A 20,706-nucleotide genomic window follows, 5' to 3' on the forward strand; every position below is an offset into this window, starting at 1 on the left:
CCCCCCGCAGCCCCTGCCAGGCCCTCCCCGGCACCACAACCCGCCTCCGTGCCTCGACTAGGGCGTGTGAGGCCCGGAAAGCCGTCAGAGACCGAGCCCGGGACTGGGGCTGTGAGGAGACTTTCTGTCGTCGATCAGAAACTCTCCGAAGCCCTTCGAGGTGCCGCCAGAGGTGAAAGGCGAACGGGACCAGCTCGGCCGGCCCCCTCGCTCCCCACCGCCCGGGGCAGCCAGCCGGGCTGACTGGGCCGTGTTACTCGTTGACGGCGGTCAGCGGCGGCGGGCGGAGAGGGCGCGGGCGCTGCCCCCCCGGGGGAAACGCTGAGGAGAAACGAAAGTGAAGGGCCGGCGGCGGGGGATCCCCGGGGCGGGCGGAGGCGGCAGCGCCGCTGCCTGGCGGGGAAAGACACGCGTGGGGCGGGCGGGTGGGAACCGGTCGGGGTGTGTGGGGGGGGGGGGGGTGGGGGGGGGTGTGCGCGGTGTGTGCGCTGTGTGTGCGTCCCGCCAAGCCCTCGGGCACGGCCCGTGACTTCAGGGCGCCTCCACGGAGCCCGGCCGGGCGCTGCCGCCCCAGCCGCCGGTGACCCGGGCAAGGCAGCCGCCGGCGATGCTGTGCTGCATGCCTGGCGTGGCTTTCGTCCCCGCTTTGCTCGTCAGCTGGTCCTCGGCCGCCTTCATCATCTCCTATGTGATCGCCGTGCTGGCGGGGCACGTCGAGCCCCTCGTCCCCTACATCAGGTGAGGCGGGAGCGGCGGTGGGGGCGGCTGAGGTGCCGGCGGGGAGCGGAGGGGTGAGAGGCGGCGGCTTAGCCGGGAGGTTCTGAGGGGCGCCCGAGGGGCTCCCTCACCGCCGGCTCCGCGGCTCCTTCCCCCTCCCCGCGGCTGAGGCCGGGCCCCCGGCGCGGATGCGGGGCTCCCTGGAGGATGCGGTGCGGCGGTGGACAGGGCCTCCCCGTGAGGGGAGGCAGAGCAGCGACCCGCTGTGCGCTCCTGTCGCCCGTCACACCTCCAGCACCCAGGCCTGTCTGAGAGCCACAGGACTCGAACGCTGGCGGGTGTGGTAGAAAGGACCCGAAACAGTTTTCTGCTGGAGCCAAAGTGTGCCTGCAGGCCCGACCCTAGCGAAACTTAAGGAGTAAGCAGTGGAAATGTAGTTTTGTTTGTATTATTCCAGAATTGGGCCAAAGTGCACCAGGTGGTGACAGGATTCGAAGCCCTACCGTAGCTTTTGTAGGACACAACACACCCACAATCACGCATTTTTAAAATTTCAGCGTAGGAACAATGAGTGTAAAAGGCTCCCCGAGAGATGACTGGCATCTCTTTTCTATAACCTTAGTCATTCAAGCATAATTCTGTATAAATTTTTGTGTGAAATTACTAGTATTTAGCTCTTAATAGATGAAAGGTAAGCCAGAAATCCAAGAGTGGTCTCTGATATTTAGAAGATCTAAAAAAGGCTTTCAAATACATCTTTCAAGATACATCCAGACTGAATTCCATGTAGGGCTTTATGGATGTGCATAATTTCAGAAGACTGCTAACCTGGTTTGTACATACACATAAATTTGATCAAAAATTAGAGTCTGTCAGCATAAGCAAGTGAGATGCAACCCACAAGAAAGTTTGGCTTCATTCAAATTAAGCCAAAGAAAGTTGGGTTTCATGCTTATGTTAGTAAAACTTTTTTAAGATTATCTGCCCAAATCTGGACCCAGCTTTTGGAAAGCCTTGTTCTTGTACTTGCACAAATAGCCTACTGCCTTAACAATTGTGGCTATACTCATGCTCTTCTGTGATTATATACACAGTTTTACTGACACAAAAGTGCTCGTAACCAGTGCAATTTATCCATTATCAACCAAGAAAAATAAACCATTTGATATAACTGTGTCCATGCTCAGTACATGGTTTGTGCTCAAAAGGATTTTGAGGTCCTGTAGTAAGAAATTCGACAAATGATGTTTCTTATGTTGAAGCCATGTCCGTGAGTGAAATGTATGAGAGAACAGGACGGGGTTTTTTTCTGTGTAATTGTGTTTGCAGTCAAGTTTTTGACAGCCGAGATATCTCAATTGTAAATGTCGTTCTTTTTGAAGAGTTAGATCAAACGTACAAGTCACAGCTGTAGAACTCGATTGAATGTATCAGAGCTGCCATAGTTATATCAATCGAACTGAACATCTGACTGAAAACATCATTCTTCTCCTTTAACTAAGGAATCACAATAAATGTCCACATGTCCTAAAAAAAAAACAAGACATATGAGGCTCTGTCAGTGTTTACAAAAAACACAAACCCACTCACATTTCAGGCTCTCTGCATTTGCTAGTAAAGTTTTTTAAAAGAGAGATGTCTTGTTTATTTTACATCATTTTAACACAACATTTGGACTAAGGTTATACGTTGACTGTTGGTGAACAATCTGTAATGGTTCTAAAGGCGCATGGTCTAAGCATACCATCTTTGTAGAAGGTGCACTTGGGAGTAATGTGATGATCCCTTTTCAGGCCAATAATCATACCATAGTTCATATTCTTATTTTGTGACCTAAGAAGCTGAATCATGGGATTAAGAACATGATTTAGTGAAACTTAGAGTGATAAAAAAGAAAGAGGAAGAATGTTGCAACATTTAGGTTGTGCAACATCTTAAGATGAACTATAAAAATTAAATAGAACTTGTATGGGGAAATTCCAGCTACACAAAGGAGGAAAATATTGGCAAAGTTGAGTTCAAAATTTCTGTAATTCTTATTTGTACCCTGTGTATGCCTTGAGGTAACATGTTAATTTTTTTGTTTACTGTATAACAGCAGTCACAGTGAGAGGAAGATTACATTTAAATTTGTCATTGAAACTGTGCTAATGTCTTATCAAGAAAACCATGTAAATATATTTCTGGGTAGATAAAAATGAATATGATTTTGTGTTTTCTAGCAGCTGAGGCCTAAGAGATTATTAGGTTGTGTGTAAATTAGCTCTTTTGCTCATACTAGTCAAAAATCCAAACTAATTTGGATGTGCTGAGGTGGCTGTTTTGTGGTTTGAATTCTCAGTGAAAGAGTAAAGGGAATTTTCCTTAAGTTATTTGCTGCCTCTGGATCAATCAGAATCCCTGTAGACAGAATATAATCTCCCTACTTTAAAAATTTGGGACTTCAGTTTGGAGAGAAATAGTTTCTGATGGCTATGAAGAAAACTTGATAATGATGATGATGAGTCTTTTGACCCTAAAATATTTATTTCCTGTCTCCTCTGCCTTGTTGTCTTTCCGCTCTTCAGAAGACTGTTTAACTGTTTGTAGCATTCTGCTACGTGAGAAGGTGACACAAATGCTGTCATTTTCATACAGGATTCTGTCTTTTCCATGGTGGTTGTGCTCACCTATGCACCACTGCAAATAAGTGAGCACACGTTTCCATTTCATATGTGCTGCTTGCACTTTCATTTTTCATGAAAAGAAAGTGACTGTCAGAAATACTTGGTTTTTTCTTTTTTTTTTTTTTTTCCAAAGCAGCAGAGCAGAAGAAAAACAAAAAAGTACCTAAGTCTTCATTTGGCTTCAGGGATTTTTAAATGGAAATATTATATTTATATGGAAAATATGGCATAAAAAGATTGTGTAATTAAAAGACCAATGCAGTACCTTGTAAATACATTGTAGATGTGATACAGTATTCTTGGTATGAAAATTCTTGAGAGCATACATCTGAGATCATTGAGTTTAAAAATCAACAATAGCAAAATTCACCTTTTTTGAGAAAAAGCTTTAATTAAAAATTGTATGGAGTTCAGTGCAATTTCAGGTTATTTGAATTGCTCTTATGATGTGAAGTGTTCCAAGAAGTTCAGATGGCTCTCTTTGCATGTGCTGATTCCATTTTCTTCTCACCTAAGGTCCTTCAGAAGCTTTGAAGTGATCACAGTCCTGTACTTAGCATGGAGCAGTTTCTGATTTGCAAAAGTCCTTCAAGACTATCACAAGTGGCCAACTTTTTAAATGGAGTCCTTTGTCGTATTAATGTAAACACTCCAGAAACATGAGGAAAAGATGTGAAGTTCAAGGTTAAAAAATGGGCTAAATGAGGCATGGTTTAAGATGATTTTCAGAAGTGTCAAACAAAAAAATGAGAGTTACTGTACTGTTTTCATCAATTCCACTATCAAAGAGAAACAAGACTAATACAGAGCACAAGCTGGAGCATGTCTTCAGAAAGCGTTACAACAAGAAAATACAGATGAACAGGGATTTATAATGCCTGAGAAGTTGTAAAAACTTGTCTGAAAGCCTGGTCCAAGCTTTTGTTTGAGAATTTGGAACTGATCTAGTCAAAAGTAATACAAGATTTTTCTCTATTATTTGCATCAGCTTTTAATAGAAAAGGATTCTCCCTTCACCCTAAGCTTCCTCCCATTCTTGATAAATCATCTTAGCAACTGATGACACAAATGCTTCTGTAACATAGAAGGGGTTTGAGACCAAATATTAATTGCTAAAAAATTAAATCTTTTGATACGGTCTTTCTCTTCTGTCTTGTACTTAAGAAAATTGTCAAAATCTTTAAGGCTGATTGCTTATGTAGAGGGTGCATTCTCCTGTGAGTGTTAAGAGCATAGGCCTTCATGCTGAGCACCTGTCATTTTGGCTGCACTCAGTGGTAGGTTCAGAAGTTTAGCACTGAAAGCTAATCCAGCCTCACTGTTGGAAGAAAGAGTATTCGTCTTCTTGAATCACATAAAAAAAATCTCCAACTAGTACCTACTTGTCCCATCATACACCTAAGAGAAAAGTTTGTTCGCAGAATCTTTCACATTAGCTGGAATCCTGATGTGTTTGCATTTCCGACAGTTAGAGTTCCTTGGGTGCCTCTGTTCACACACACAATCATGCCTCTTGGTACTGCTGAGTACCTGAAAATTCGTCTCACACCCAAGATGTGGAAAGATTTATGAGCTACATGTTCTCCATTGGCTTGAACAACAGATCCTCATCAAATTGATACCAACTGGTTGTACATTAGACAAGAAAGAATAGCATAAAGAGGCCACGGCATCGCAATATTCTTCTTTCAACAGAGCACTCACCTTGTATAAAAGTCCTGCTTGGGGGAACTTGAACCCACGTACTCCCAGGAGTACATCCTTCCTGTGAGGAAAGCGCATTCTCTGGGATGGGTGTTTGCACATATGTAGGGAAAAGAGGGAAAAGGTTTCTATGATGAAGGTATTCCATTTCCTACATAACATACATTTTGTATATATGATGGTTTTCATGTCTATGTCTGCATGTGTGTACATGTATAAATTCTGTAGATATTCTCACACTCTGTCTCTCCCAGTGAACTTCTAATTATCCCCTGTAAGGGTGAATTACATCAGCAGAAGAGACTTTCAACACCTTGGGCCTGGAGTACTCTTAAGCTGTATCTACATTAGTAAATCAAACAGTGCCAAGGAACATTCCCGGGCACTGGAACACAATTGCTCTCCCGGGGTAAAGTCCTTTCAAACAAATCAGGAAGTTAAACCAAATTCTCTCACGTCTTAGGATACTGAATGCCATTAGACATGTTTTACTCTAGCACAGTGTTAATTTAGCAGGTAAAAGAAATGTCATTTCAAAAATGTCATTTATGTCGTCGTTTATGTCACTCATGAGCAAAGTATCGCTCTGTCACATCTCTGCACACTGCATGCAGAAAAGGAGGAAATACAGTTCAAATAGTATGCTCTAAAAATACAATTTATTTCTAGAAAGAAAGATTCAGTGCTACAAATGGAGCTTAAGTGTGCATCAGACAACATTGCAATTCATATGTTTAAATGTCTTACGCCTATAGCAGCAGTGCACGCAAGTTACATTTCTCTTGGAGTTTCATGTGTACGTCTCATTTATGTTTCACGGATCTCAATTAACTTTTAATTTCTTTCTCTTCCTGCTTTAGTGACACTGGAACTAAACCTCCAGAGAGTGGTATCTTTGGTTTTATGATTAATATTTCAGCACTTTTAGGTATGTATAAGGTACTTGGTTTGAACACAGCAAAGAAATGAAAACTAGCAAAAGCTTACATTGCAGTTTGTACAATATTTTGCAGAAAAGGTACTTCACAGTCAAATGGTAGTGTCAGATAGAAGGAAGTAACATCTAGAGGACCAGGCCCTTAGGGTCAGTAAGTGCAGGCTTAGAGGCACTTCTGTCTTTTAAGAGCACCTCTTCAGTGCAAAGTAGTCAATGCAGCTGGAAATAAAAAGTAGAAGAAAGGTAGCATAATTACTTTGCAAAAACTGTATCTTTGATAGAGTGAGACAATATGTTCTAGGATGCTGCAGCGAAGGGAAAAACAGTGTTGAAGCAACACCTCGTTTCCTCTGCAAGATGCCTACTGTGCTTGAATCAGGAAGTCTGGCGTTTTCTATTCACTTCTAGGGGCTCCTAGAGCTGTGTACTGCCATATACATGTAGTCAATGATGGCCTTCATGCAAAGTTAAAATTACATATTTTACCTTTTCTAAGAGCCTCGTTCAGTCACACTGTCTTGGTGTGTTTTGTGTAACCCTATAGTGCCTGGACAAAGTTACCTGGTTTATTTTTCCAACTGTAGATAGACTGAAATTACGTTCTGTGTTGTGGAACTGTGGAATTATTATATCCTGATGAACCACCATCTTCTAATTCAGTAGAGGTGTTTGTCAGGAATGAACTGCATATTGGGGTCACGTAGGCTGGCATAAAACCTGTGTGTAGTGGTTTGGTGATGCTGCTGTACTAAAGAGCAGCCAGAATTGGCCCAAAAGCTTTGAAAATATTTTCTAGATACACAGCTAGTTTCATTTTTTTCTGTTTACACTCTACAAAAATGTATTAACTCTTCAGGACATCCGCTATAAGGAGATGTCGTTCTGGTACAAGACTGTGTATCAGAGCAGAATAAATTTTCCTGCTTCCAGCTTATGGTTCATCTCACTGTAACATCTGTTCCTAATGTGGAATGCCAATGTCTCTGTGCCTAACATGCACAGGAGAATGAGATTTAAATTAGTGTTTTTCTTGAAGTGATGTGCAGTTATTTCTAGATAGCAGTAATGTGCAATGTTAAAACTATGATAATGTTAAGACAGTTCTATCTGAATGTAATACATCTGAAGTTCACTACCTTTCTGCTTCATCCCAGTAGATTTAAAGGTAGTATTAATTATTGTATTATGCTTATAATTTTGTTCTGTATGCTAAAGTGTAACAAGGCATGGTGTTAAAATGTAAGCAATACATGATCATTGAACAAAATATGTATTTTTTTTTCAGGTGTAATTACAATGTACATCAGGTATTTATTAATAGAGAAGCAAAATGAGTCATCGCACTTTGTTAGGTCTTCATGCAACATGTTTTCATTATGTATTGGATTGATGGGCTGTATTGGAATGGGCATAGTTGCAGCTTTTCAGGTATGACCATAGATTTCATATCATAAATGAAACTGAAGTTGTTTTACCAGTTAAAATATCAAATAGATAAGAGTGTTTAACATTATCACAGTATGGATACTTGGCAAATGGAGTGTGTCTTTCTGGCTCCTTCATTTTTTCTGTAGCTTTAAAAAGACAGATTTGCTTTCTCCCTATATATGAAATTTTGTTGCTTGTACAGTTTTGTCAGTAAGGGGGTTTGTGTGTGCTTGTCTTGTAACATGTCTGTAGTAGAAAACAATATAGATGCTTTTTGCTGTAAAGTTTTTACTACGAAAATTTTACTGTAAAAAAACTTTGCTACTTTACTATTTGCGGTTTAGTTTGCTTACAATCAGGTAGGGCAGAGTAAGTCAGACTGGCAAAAGCACCTGTATTTTTACCTGAATGATGGCACACACACTAGCAGCATTTTCTACAGAATAAACTAGACTTATCTGGCAGGTTAGAACATTGAGCATAATATTAGTTCATTGTGTTGAGTCTGTAGGAGATGGCATAACAACAGATTAAGTCTTTTGATAGAGACATGTAGAGTTACCACTTACTTTGCCAGAAAGGGTAAGACATCTCATTATACATCAAAGAAGTCCAGCCTTCAGTGTCTGAAATAAAATTCAATAGAGAGGAAAAATATTGAAATAGTTTATTCTTTTCACCTTTTCCAGTGAGGAAACGTGTAATAGGGTAGATTCTGACACAGAGAAGTATTAGGACAATTGCACTGAAAACTTCAGCTGAGAATCAAGTCAAGTTTAATTGGCAGGTAGTTTGAGATATTGCCTTTAAATCAGTGGAAACAGCTGAATTATTTCTTTTAAGGGATAATCTACCTTGGGGAACATTTTCGTAAATACCGTTGTGCTCATATAGTGACCTGACACATAAAGAGAAATTGAAAATAAAGATTGACAGGGCCTCAGCAGCCAATACAATTTTGCATGTAATTGACATGGTATTTTCAGACAAAAACCTCTGCCCTAGACTGTCATCTTGTTTTTAGTTTTACTTCCAGGCAGTCCACATGGATTGCAAACACTACAGGCACTGCAGTCTATTCTAAGCATGCTGTTCTACTTTTACATCACATCAGGTTTATATGTGTCACAAAAAAAAAAGTTAGATGATGGGGAACAGTGCTGCTTGACTGAAACAGAAAACAAATTCAGCTTCCACAAGGAAATCGGGAATGGAAAGTAATTTGGGAGAGTCAGTGAAGGAGAAACTTTGTTTCTAAAGTTTCCAAAGGGCCCCTTGACAGTTAGAACATTGATTCTTATCTAATCTCTATTGTCTCTCGTTGCCTGTTCATAAACTCCTTCCTCACCTAGTTTCTCTTTCCTCTGCTTTGACCTTACTTTCCATGTGAAGCGTGGTTTGTGAGAAGGGTTCAGAACAGATCAGAACATCAGATCAGGATCTGATCTAGCAGATTTTTGAGCATGCTTAATTTCCCAGGAAGATGGAAATGGTGGCTTGCAAGTCTTCAGTCTTTTAACTATATAGTGTACAACTAGTGAATAGTACACTTGTAGCCCCATTTACCAGTAGAATAACTGAGACATGAAGAGGCTCTGGGATTTGCTCAAGGTCAGGAGCAAATCTGGAATTAGAAGTAATTTCTTTAGCATTCGTCTAGTCCCTCTAATCAGTAGACCACGTAGAAAATTCATGTTCGTGTGCACCACGTGTTCATTTATTAACACTTATTTTTCCCCAGCAGGTGAGGTAACACCATACTTGAGTGCTGTAGTAGAGCTGATTGACGCTATTGGCCATCAGTTCATTTTCTCTTTCTGCAAAGCAAAATATCTAGTTTGCCAAAAAGGCTTCAGTGTGAAATTACACTGGAAATACCTAAGCTTTGCTTTTATTTACTCAAATCTACTGCCACTTGTGGTGAGTCTTTGAAGTAGCATAATTAGTCGAAATTTTTTTCACCCTTTTTGCTTCAGGGTAAGATATGGTAGGTTAGCATGGGCCTTTTAGTGGTAATGGTCTCTGAACACTTAGCAAAAGTGAGGAACAAGGTGGGAGAGAACACTAGGAGTTTCTGAGAAAATAAGTAATGGTCATGAATAAGGTGTTTATTCTCTGTTTTAAATAACACAATGCTTGAAATACAGAAATGCTTGGAAGGTTAACTTCAAGAAGGTAGTTGGGTATGGAAGGAAAAATCCCGTAGCCCTTAACGAATAAGGCAAAGCGAAAACGGTGTTAGCAGGTCTGCTTTTTCCTGTTAGCCGTTACGCTTGATTAAAGAGAGATCTTCCTGTGCTTGACTAGAAAGCTTAGGAGGCTTATCGTAGCAGATGTAGCAACATTTCCGAGGTTCTTGTAGGGGTTGAGTGTGATGGGCTTTTTAGAGAAGCTGTGGCAGTTTGGTAGGAGCAATCATGAGAGCCATGTTAAAAACGCTCTGTATATTGTGTATGGGGCTAAATGCAAAAGCCAACAGTTATGCTTGCTTAATGCTTTCTGTAGCAAATCCTGTCATTCCTCTAAAATTCCCCAAAAAGTGGGGCAGAGGAGAAGAAAATGCGAGTAGAGATGAGATGCCATTTAAACACTTGTGTGAGGAACATGCTTTAAAATCTGATAGAACTTATTATGTCATAGAGAGATAGAAGAGAATGAGTAGAAAGAAAAGCATGGGGAAAAAGAATTTTAAAAGAGCATGTGGACATAAATCACCGTTACAAGACAAAGAAAACAGTGGCCTCCAGGCAGGAAAGATGTTAAAATAGGTAATGAACAGATATAGATGTGTTTTCCTGGATCAGTAAAGTAGAACTGTACTAGGTCAGATCATAGATCCTTGGTGACAGCAAGTAGCTTTAAAGCTAACTTAGCTGTCCGATATTGCATTCCAAGGTGGCATAACTTTGTATTTGCAACTTTTTTAAACATTTAAAATACAATAATTTTTCTGGAATCTTCATCTGTTTTGTTACTGGATATTCTACATGTTTGTGTATGTAGAATATACTAACATTTGTGTTTTAAAGGAAAGAATCTTCCATAGGTAGGGTATTACAAAAATACAGGCCACATGTCGTGATACTGGCATTTTATAGAAACTATCACCTGTTGTGGAACTTGAATAAAAGTGGCTGATGATGTGGGGAAGAGTAGGAGGGCTGAATAATTTGAGAGCCTGACAGTGTAAGAAAATATATAACAAATTTTCTGCTGACTTATTTCCTGGAACCTTGTGGCTGGCTACTGGAGGGTGGAGGACAGAGCTATAGCGGTCACTATTTAGAACAGCTCCCATGAAACTTTACTGTTAGAATATGGCCCCACAAATGCAGGTTAGACTTTCAATGCTAAAAGATGAAAAAGGAAGTATAGGAACCTCTTAATAAAAACACAAGCCAGTTCCTGTATGTGGAAACATTAATTGATAATAGACCGACTGTTGAACAGCACTAAAATTGATCTACGCTTTTATGTAAAAATGGGAAAGGACTTTGACCTGGTGGCTTTGGGCATGGTTAGTTTACCTCTCGGAGCTACTCATTCTCCATTTTCTTTCATCTTCCCTGTGTAGACTGTTGGGAGAAGGGACTGTTTCCCACTGCTTCTACTGCCCAGTATAATGTAGCGACCATCTTCTCAGGGCTTATTGACTCCTACCACTGTACAAAGAGTAGCAGCTAACCGTTGTGCTGATTCTCTTTCCAGGAGCTTTCTGTTCCCAGTGTCCATGACATCGGAGCTTTGGTGGCATTTGGCTCGGGTGTTGTATACATTACACTTCAGTCTGTAATCTCTTACAAGTCCTGTCCACAATGGAACACTTACTTTGTGTGTCACATAAGGATGGCCATATCTGTAATATCGTGCATCGCTTTCATTCCCAGTATCCTTTATGGTGTATCCCACAGTCTTCCCTTTATGCGTTCATGATTTCCCTTTGAAGTTAAACCATTGCTGATAAAGGATGAAAATGAGGTTACAATCTTTGCTTAGGGCTCTTTAATATTTCTGCTATAATGATGCATATAGCATGTCGAGACACCTAGCTAATTTAATAGCATAAAGATGAGTTTCGGGGTCTTTTAAAAAGCTGTATCTCTTCTTTCAGTGATGTATTTAAATATAATGCCCCAGTGTTTTTCGTAGGATTATACAATAATAAAGCTAGACAAACTTTCCATTCTCCTTCATTTGAAGGAGGGTATGGAGAAAGGCCTGCAAAAGGGGAGCACTGCTTCTAAAATGAACCTAACACATGGACATAGAAAATACAGTTGGCATACACAAGATTTCCTTCAAGCCTAAGCAGATGCTTTTGATCACGTCGGTTGGTGCTCGGCTTCATTAGATGCCTCCCCTAGAGACACACTGAACACACTTACTGGCTTTTCCCACAGCCAGCTGAAATTAGAGTCATCATCCCATTGATTTTACTGGTCTTTAGGTGATCTGCCGGTGTTGAAAAGTGGTTGCACCAGATCATCACATCAGCCAGCCAGCTACAGCGTGCTGTTGGTTTCAGCAGCTGTGAAAGGGCTTTTAAAGGGGTCCCCAGTCCTGAGAGAAAGCTGTACAGCTAGATCAAGGCACCTATTGTGGACCAATGGAAACAAACAATGTTTGGACTCCCACAGTTCTCAATCATGAATGTGATCTACATTTTGGAGTGTCTCCCCTTACCTCTGTACTTGGGAAGAACCTACAGAAACGTTTCTTTGTGCAGAAATTAATTTTGATTGCTGCTGTCAGTTACGTTTCAATAAGGTGTTTCATTTACTTGTCTTCTTAATACTTTAATTTGATACTCTGGTTGTTCAGGATCTCCTATGTTACAGAAGGGGGAGATGGGATCTTTTTTTGTAAGCAGACATTTTCACAATTACTCACTAAACTTTTACAGTTTCCTTTACACTGTGTTTTTCCCAGTGATTGTGTTTGCTTCAGAAACTTCCATGACAAAAATTGATTGGACTCCAGGTGAAAAGGTAAAATCTCATTAGGTAGCCAACTTACCCTGTATCATACTATTTGAGGTATGGTGTTATGTTTATCTAAAAGTGTATAGCATTACAAACACTTCAGAGACTTTAAATAGTACATTATCACAAACATGATTTGTGAAATCTTATTGATTTGTGCAATGCTGGTTTCCACTTGTTTGTTCATTAGAAAACTGCAGCTTGGCTACGAAAACTTGTCACGGATGGGTCAATCTTCAGAGAGTTAGACTTTCATTTTAACCAAGCATTTGAAACTTACCCATAGAACAAATTGTAAAAAACCAGAAAAGGTATTCTGGAAGTGAGTTACTCTATTTCCTTTTATAATCACATTTCTTGAAAATGCACTTCACACATGAAACAAAAGTGGACCAATTTGATTCAGAAGTTTTTGAGGTTTTTTACAACATCGGTTTTCTCAGCTTTTTCACCACTTATTATTAAATAGTCCTTACTATTGTGATAAACGCTCGGGGTCTGACCTGAAGCATACGAAAGTCAGTATCAGGTATTTGAATTGATTTCAGTGTTCTCAGAGTGATAACTATGAAAGGTAAGTTTTCTTTTTGGGCAAACTTTGCCACATGGAGGTATTCAAAAAGCAGGTTGAATAATGCAGACAGTGTATCCTGCTTGAAGAGCTTAATAAAAGCAAACTTGGCAAATGTACTTCAACCAAACAGTGGCAAGGCAGCTGTGGGCTAAAGCTTCACAAGTTAGATAATCTTAGTAATATCTGCCTCTTGAGGGTTTCTTTTTCGCTTGAAATGCAAGGATGAGAAAATGTTTTTACTGAAACAGACGGCGTATTTGCTGATGGCATGTTAAGAAACACTTTACATTCCGTTTGTGTCATATTCCATAGGTTTTCTGTGATGGTCTGCTTAAAAACAAAGGAACTTGTCAGGAACTGTCATACAACGGTAGCCCTCCATTTCAAAACGTCATGAGAATTTACTACTGAACTCAGTGGCTCTGAGTAAAAGTTTTGAATATGGGCACTTTGGTATCCTTCAAATAAGAACTAATTTTTTTTGAGGTGCAAATTATATTCAAGCTATGTTTTGATCTTGTCATAATTGTAGTTTTCTTGCACTAGATTTTCTGTTAGTGCACAAGACATGTTGCTTAATGGAGCATACGCAACCTCGATAAATATACTTACAATTCCGTAAAAACTAAATCTGAATTGACTTTTATACAACAGAGTATTGGGATGATGAGTCACAAGTCTTAGAAAGTTTCTTGAACTTACAGAAGGAAATGTCTATTTTTATAACATTCCACAGTTGTTTTGTTGAGCTGTTTTATCTGAAAATTTATTTTATGTCTCATTCCATCAGGATTATACTTATCATTTTGTGAGTGCAATCTGTGAATGGACAGTGGCGTTTGGTTTTGTCTTCTTCTTTTTAACCTTCATTAGAGATTTTCAGGTTGGTATCTACACATTTTAGCAGTGACTAAGAAGTGCTATGAATTGTATAACAACAAATGCAATAGAAAATTACCATCCTTTATCTCAGCTAGGTATACCAAAGCTATACAGAATCAAATTTTATCGGTCACTTAAAATGATTTCTGTCTACTTAATGAATATTCTCCCCTGGTTTTTAAAACATAAAAATCATTTTTATAAATCAGTTTAGTAATTTAATAGGTGTCTGGTCTTGAAAATTATTCAGAGAATGAGTATCTTCTCAATCTTTTTGTAGAAAGAGGCCCTCTAAAGGTGACGTAATACCACAGTAAATGATGCAACTAAAACTTCATTTCTTTCTACCTGAGAGATTTTATATAATAATCCAATGGATTTCAACCATAGATGTTTTATTTGTTTTTAAAAATTACACATTTTGATATACATTCCCTCACAATGCGAAGAATATAAAATACTTTTTCAAAAGAAATGACATAAAAACCTTCTGGTTTGGGTAGCTGCATGTGGCGATGCATCAAGCCTGACTTTAAGGAAGAGATAATATTACCTAAGTTAAAAAGAAAACGCTTTCATACAGTGTGTGAAAGGCATGCCTTGAACTTACTTTCCCAAGCTTTGCCTTGCCAACTCTTGTTGTTTACACAGCATGTTCTAGCTGCAGTGTTTCGTGGGGTTTTTGTTTGGTACAGGGATAAAGAATGCTGAAAATACCGATGTGTGAGACTTAACTTCGGCAAAAGAACTGGTGATAAAAAAAAAATGAAAAAAAAAACCGTTGCTCATGACAAGTGCCTTGTGGAGATTTGGGGACAAAACCTCCTGGATATTACTGTAGGTGTTAGGAGGACCGTGGCCTCCTCATCCTTCTCAGACTTCTGGATGCTTGTTTTCCCCATAAACTACTTGGATCTTTGCAAGACTGTAGCGGAGAGCTTCCAGTAGAGAACACTGAGAACTGCTGCTTTATGCCTTAATTGCAAAGATGGTTGTAGTTGCTGGAGATGCCATACCCCATATGTAGGTCTTTCATATATACCGTTGCCTCACACAAGTTCCAGAAAGTTGAATACTAGATCCAAGAACTTGTGTAACTGTAGAACTAATAATTGAGATCACGTATGTGAGCCAATTGGTGCTGTGATAAATTGTTGGAAACCAGCATATCCAGAATTCATGGAGGTGGGGAGGGAGGAAAAATAGTGAGGAACCCTCTACGTCCTCTGGCATGAAACCAAAGTTTGACATCACATCATGTAAAACTTTGTAATTGACCTACTTGCTTTTTCACTTACATGCTTGCTCCACATGGAAGTGGTTAATGTTTATATATAATCTGTACGTAACTTTCATAAGCAATTACAGAAATCAATTTTCAACTAGGGATTCAGAGTTAACATATATTTTGCTAACCAGTAGCAAACATTTCTACACCTGTTTACTTTTGACTGATAGTAGTGAATACACCCTGGCTGTGGGGCTTTCCCTTATTAAAAAGCAAAACAAAACTAGGTTCTGCAGAACAAAACGCTTTTTGAAAAAAAAAGTAATTGTCCAAAATTACACAATACGTTATCTTAAAGGCATATAATTGACTTCTAAACCCGACAAAACTACTGCAGTACTGTTCAGAAATGCATGCATCATTAAATTTACCATTTTGGGGGAGAGGTATTTATTGCCAGTCCATCACTATCTGATGTTTACATATATGATGGTATCTGTTTTATCAAATGTCAGACTCATCCCTTGGAGATACATATTTGCAGACGATGCTGTAGTCCTCAGAGTAGCTAAATTAGTTATGTCTGCTTCATACCACAGGTCCCAAAGTGTTCAACATTGACAGTTTAACTATATATAAATATTGTGAACATAATAAGAGAAAGTGATGGAATGAAACTAAATAGAAATGCAGACATTTTAAATTACAGGCTATAAAATAGCACAAAATCCAGTGTTAGTGTCTGAGAATGACAGAAAGATTTTTTAGAAGATTCTATGCTCTTTTTATCATAACCAGTGTTCTCAGAAAGCCAAACTCTTAATGCAGAAAAAAAAAACTGTCAGACTCCAAGAAAAATAAGACTTCTCTTTGATTTAATTTCTCACAGTAAGTGTTGCACTTAAATACATTTTTTTGTGTTTTATCTCCTTGTTGTCCATATGAGAGAACTGTAAAATTAATTCATCTTAAGCTGATCTTGGTTTATTTTTCTTTTAGAGATTTTCTTTAAGGATATCAACAGAAATACACGAAGACTCCTGATAGTGGAAAAAAATATAATTTTTATAGACGAAAATTGTGGGTTTCTTTTTACTTCTAGAAAGTGTTGCAGAGCGACGGGGATTTATAAAGCTGTATGAAGAACCCATGCCATTAACTCCACAACATCTGTAACATCGTCTGCTAAAATGTTTTAAAAACTCACAGCAATGTTCCTACCTTTTTGCAATATTTTGTAATTTTTGTACTGTTTGATATATTGATAAAATACTGTAACAGAAGCAATCTGTAGAAGCACTTGGAAGTCATTCAGAGACTCTTGATCTCCTCAGCTCTTCCCTTTTGGATGTATCCATACTTTTCCATTTGTTATAGTCTGATTAGTACATTAGTTTTAAACTTGAGAAAGCACATTTTGCAAACAGGAAAGTCTAAAAGACAGTGGAAAACACTAAGGCTGAATTCCTACACTGTTAAGTTGCAAGGGCTGTGGAGGAAGGTGTGAGCAGAAGTGGGCATCTTTGTTTCAAGACTAGAAATTTGCAGTGAGCAGACAGCAGTACTACGCTACGTGTTTCTGATATGGACACTGTGTACAAATACAAATCCTAGGAGAAGTTTAAAATATATTGCTTGAAAAATGTTTTTTAATCATCACTGCGAGGTATGTTGTAGAAGTCTACCACTCTTTCCCTTTTATGCACTGCTGGCCATAGGAAGCTTAAAACTGAAGTGGGAGTAGAAAGTAAATTTACATTTATTCACCGTCTACTAAAGAGAAATCTTACTGCAATCTGGTTAATGCAAAGCAGAAGTTTTCCAGCCTGTGTTTTAACCTACAATGATGGAATGAAGAGGGTCTCCAAAAAGTCTTTTGGAGTGAATGGAAAACAAGAAGAGACACCAGTAGTTCTCAAGTGTTCAGTTATGTGTGTATGAGTATTAGATACATATAAGACTGAAGGAAAAAAAAAAAACAACCTGGAGGGCTTCTGTAGTGAAGAGATGGCATATTTGCTGCTAAAAACTTACTTCTGTTAAAAATCATGTTAAAAATCAAATCTAGTGCTGACTAAATGCAAGACTTATGTCTTGCTGATTGCGTGTTCTGCAAGGGCACACATTTCTTTGAGTGAAGGTCAGAAATACTCACAAGAAAATGTGTATACCAGCCACAAAAAGTGATCCTGTTGTTCTGAAGGCCATGTAAAGAAAAGACCATGTCTCTTAGTGCACTGTGTATTGTTCTTTTGTTGTTTTTTATTCCTAGCTTTTTTAAACTAAGTATAAGGAGCTTTAAGTTGTTATTTCAAATTATATTGGATTTCAGCTCCATGATTTACTAAACCCTTTATATGGATAAAAGAAATTACATTAATTTGAGGTTCAGCCTTAACTAGTATTAGTGTGTTTTCACAGTGAATCCAAGTACACTTAAACAGGAAAAGAATGATTCATGTTGTTCTGATTTAGGCAGGAAATCACCACAATGAATTTCACAAGTTTCAGGGTGAGCGAACACTAAGAAAACATTGTATCTCCTGAAACAAATTCACACTTACTTAATCTCTTAGTACTCTGTCCTTCTCAGAAGAGTCATATCCAGCCTGCCAACCTTTACAGTGCTTACAGTCGCCTAAAGAGAGAAAAAAAAACCCAAAAATTTTCTTTCTGAGAAAGTGACTGAATCAAGACAGTCTTGTTTGCTGAAATCAGTGTGTTAATTCAAGTACTGAAGAACTACTGAATGAAATCCTTCCCATTTTTCTGAGCTTTATCATGATACATTTTTATATGAGTTACATTCATGACCAAAAGAATGCATCGCCAACAGTTTGCCTTTTATTTAATTTACTAGGCAAAATCCATCAACATGCAGATGGAGACAATGCATTGTTACCTTTTCATTTGTGCGGTGAACAGCTATTGAAAACACTTCGATTATTCTCTGACTGCAGGCAGCTTTTCAGCCAAGATCCTAATTATTTTTTTAGTTGAAATATGAGTTGACGAGTTTCAAGCAATTGAAAAAAATTAATTATTCCAGCAAGGCGTACCGGTTTAGCTGTGGGTGACTTTTGTTAAATAATGTTATTTAATTTTTGTCAACCAAGTGATCTCTACAGGGTAGTGGAGATAATGTAACAGTACACTTCTGTTGCTTTGCAACAGGCCCTTTTTTCTGTATTCTTGTATTTCTTAGCCACAAGAGATAGCTATTCTTTCTTGGGAGTTATGCTAGAAATATTTTCACCATCTACTCTGCGTGATATTTTCTATTTGTCAGCCCATCGTGAGTGATTGAGAAACTTCTTTTGCATGAACTACAGTAAATCACATGACAGTTATTTTTAGTGATTGTGCTAAATCATTTCTCTGCCCTTTCCAAAAGTGCAAAGCCTCATTTTTCCAGGTTGTGCAGCTTGATCTGCTGATGGAATACTACCGTTGTGGTCTCTATCACAGTTCCAAATCATGTAAGGATGAAACTCAATCGACTGAAAATACCTAAAATCCACTTTGTCTTAGAACACTGTTACTCGCACTGCTCTTCTCTCCCGTATGTGCTCCACCATGTATTGCACCTTTGATTTTCCTCGTAGGGTATTCTAAATTTATAGTTTTGATCTGCTCTGTTTGTGTACTGCCTTATCTCTGACAGCAGCGCATGTTTGATAATAGTAAAATGATCTTGATGGCAAGGGGTTTATTATTTGGCACTGATAGTAGTTGCAGAAGTTTCAAGCAGACTAGAGGGATCATGATAACATATGTCAGTAAGTTCTGGACATTTCAGGATGAAGTTTGTAAAGGTATTCAGGAGCCTGGTATTTTAAACTGCTCTGTGCATGCAGAGTTGTAGGCTCGATATTGACATCACATTTTCATAAGCCCTCAGGTTTTGGACAGTCTGCTTGAAGTCATCAGAGTGTTTGGGGATGGTAAGCTGATCCTAGTGGTTTACAATGTCCGTTACAAATATTCTCTTCCCAGCAGATTTTGCTGGAAGAGTTGTTCTCCTCCAAAACATGGTGAAAAGCAAGACAGTGCTTGGATTTTAAGAAGGGGTAATGTTCCTTTCCTTGGAAGATGAGCTAATGTCCCTTTATTTGGGAGAAATTTGACATAACAGAAGAAAGTTGCACTAGGTTTTAATTTATAAGATTTCTGTGATTTCGAATAAAGCTGTCACAGCTGGGTCTGTCTTTCATTGCAGTTGTGTGCGTGTGCCCATATGGTCCATACATGCATACACAAGACGGTATTGGCATGTTGAAGCCTGACAGTGGTTAGAGTCCTGCATGTTACCTTAATACACATAAATACTGTTGCTGTAATACACACAATAACTGCTGTATTTTATTAAAAAAAAAAAAAAAAAAGATTTTATGAGCTTTGGCTACGTTTTCTGATTGGTACTGTAATGCAGGAGTATTTCTCACATTTTTAGAGATAAAACAGGCAACTCCTACCTTTGGTATCTGTATTTTTCCCTGTACACGATAGATGGCACTAGTAGACCACATGATCAGGGTTTATTTTCCACACTCAGGGAGAAGTTATTATTGCTGCTAGCAAGTACAATAGTTTTGTAGGTAGCTCCAACTGGTTTTAATAGTCATCTGGAGACCCCATTAAATGATTTTTTTATTATGCCTTTGTGGAAAACAAGTCAGATCTAAGTTTCCTTGCCATCCCTTCCTGCCTTAATCTAAGTAAATATGTTTTGCTACTGCAACATGTAGTTTCATAGCAACTTCAGTATTCAAATTAATTTGTCTAAATCAAAGGAGCCACTTGCTGTAGTTAGCACTGGCGCAAGCCGCAATTCAGCTGTCATTATTAAGCCACTTCCCTGGAGATGTTTTTCCTACCCTATTACAAAGAAGGTACACTTTACTCAGTAGCTTCTACAGACTTTTACTCAGTAGCTCCTATAGACTTCTGTCAGTTTGCAATGGAGCATCAGAAGACGATATAGACCTTATTTTCATGAGATGACAATATAAAAATCAAGATTTTACCGTTTCAAAGTTGTAGCCATTCTGCACCCAGAAACAGCGACATATCATGTTGTAAAAAAAAAAAAAAAATTCAAAAGCAGCTGCTGTATCTATTTAAAATCCATTTTTGTTTACATATAAGTCTGTTTTCAGTTATTTCCTTGCCTAACTAAACACTTGGATAGCATTTTTTTTGCATGTCTTCTGTGAAGTGTAGCAATAGTCCAGGCCTCTGAGCATCTATTACTCCACCTGGAATTATACAAGTTCAGCATTCTTGGTCTTAAATAAGCCACACTGAGCATAGATATTGCTTTAAAAACTCTCAGAAAATGTTGCATGGATTTTTCTTAAAATAAATATAGAAAGTGCTTTAACAAAGTATAAATACTTCATTATTGATAGACATCTTTAATACCGTCGGACTTTTTTACTCCACAGCATGACTCCTCTCCCTACACAGACACATACAATTCATTGTAAGTGGAAGTTACATTTCAAACATCTCATGATGAACATTTACTCTTTCATCATGAGAGTTGCAGGAAGGGTCCCTCTGTAGCCCTACTTCTATTAGACATA

At 38.8% G+C, this 20,706-nt stretch overlaps 1 protein-coding gene across 1 annotated transcript; it reads left to right on the forward strand.

The window, feature by feature from the left end:
* The first annotated feature begins 607 nt into the window (after positions 1-607).
* DRAM1 (DNA damage regulated autophagy modulator 1) lies at positions 608-16,259 on the forward strand. The gene is made up of 7 exons (XM_086468161.1): positions 608-738; positions 5,948-6,015; positions 7,310-7,452; positions 11,161-11,338; positions 12,382-12,440; positions 13,799-13,891; positions 16,118-16,259. Exons 1-7 carry the CDS (start codon positions 608-610, stop codon positions 16,160-16,162), a joined length of 717 nt encoding a protein of 238 aa, XP_086324287.1. The 3' UTR covers positions 16,163-16,259.
* Positions 16,260-20,706: the final 4,447 nt, after the last annotated feature.

Source organism: Leptosomus discolor, chromosome 1, assembly GCF_034619465.1.
Source record: "Leptosomus discolor isolate bLepDis1 chromosome 1, bLepDis1.hap2, whole genome shotgun sequence".
Classification (NCBI taxonomy): Eukaryota; Metazoa; Chordata; class Aves; order Leptosomiformes; family Leptosomidae; genus Leptosomus; species Leptosomus discolor.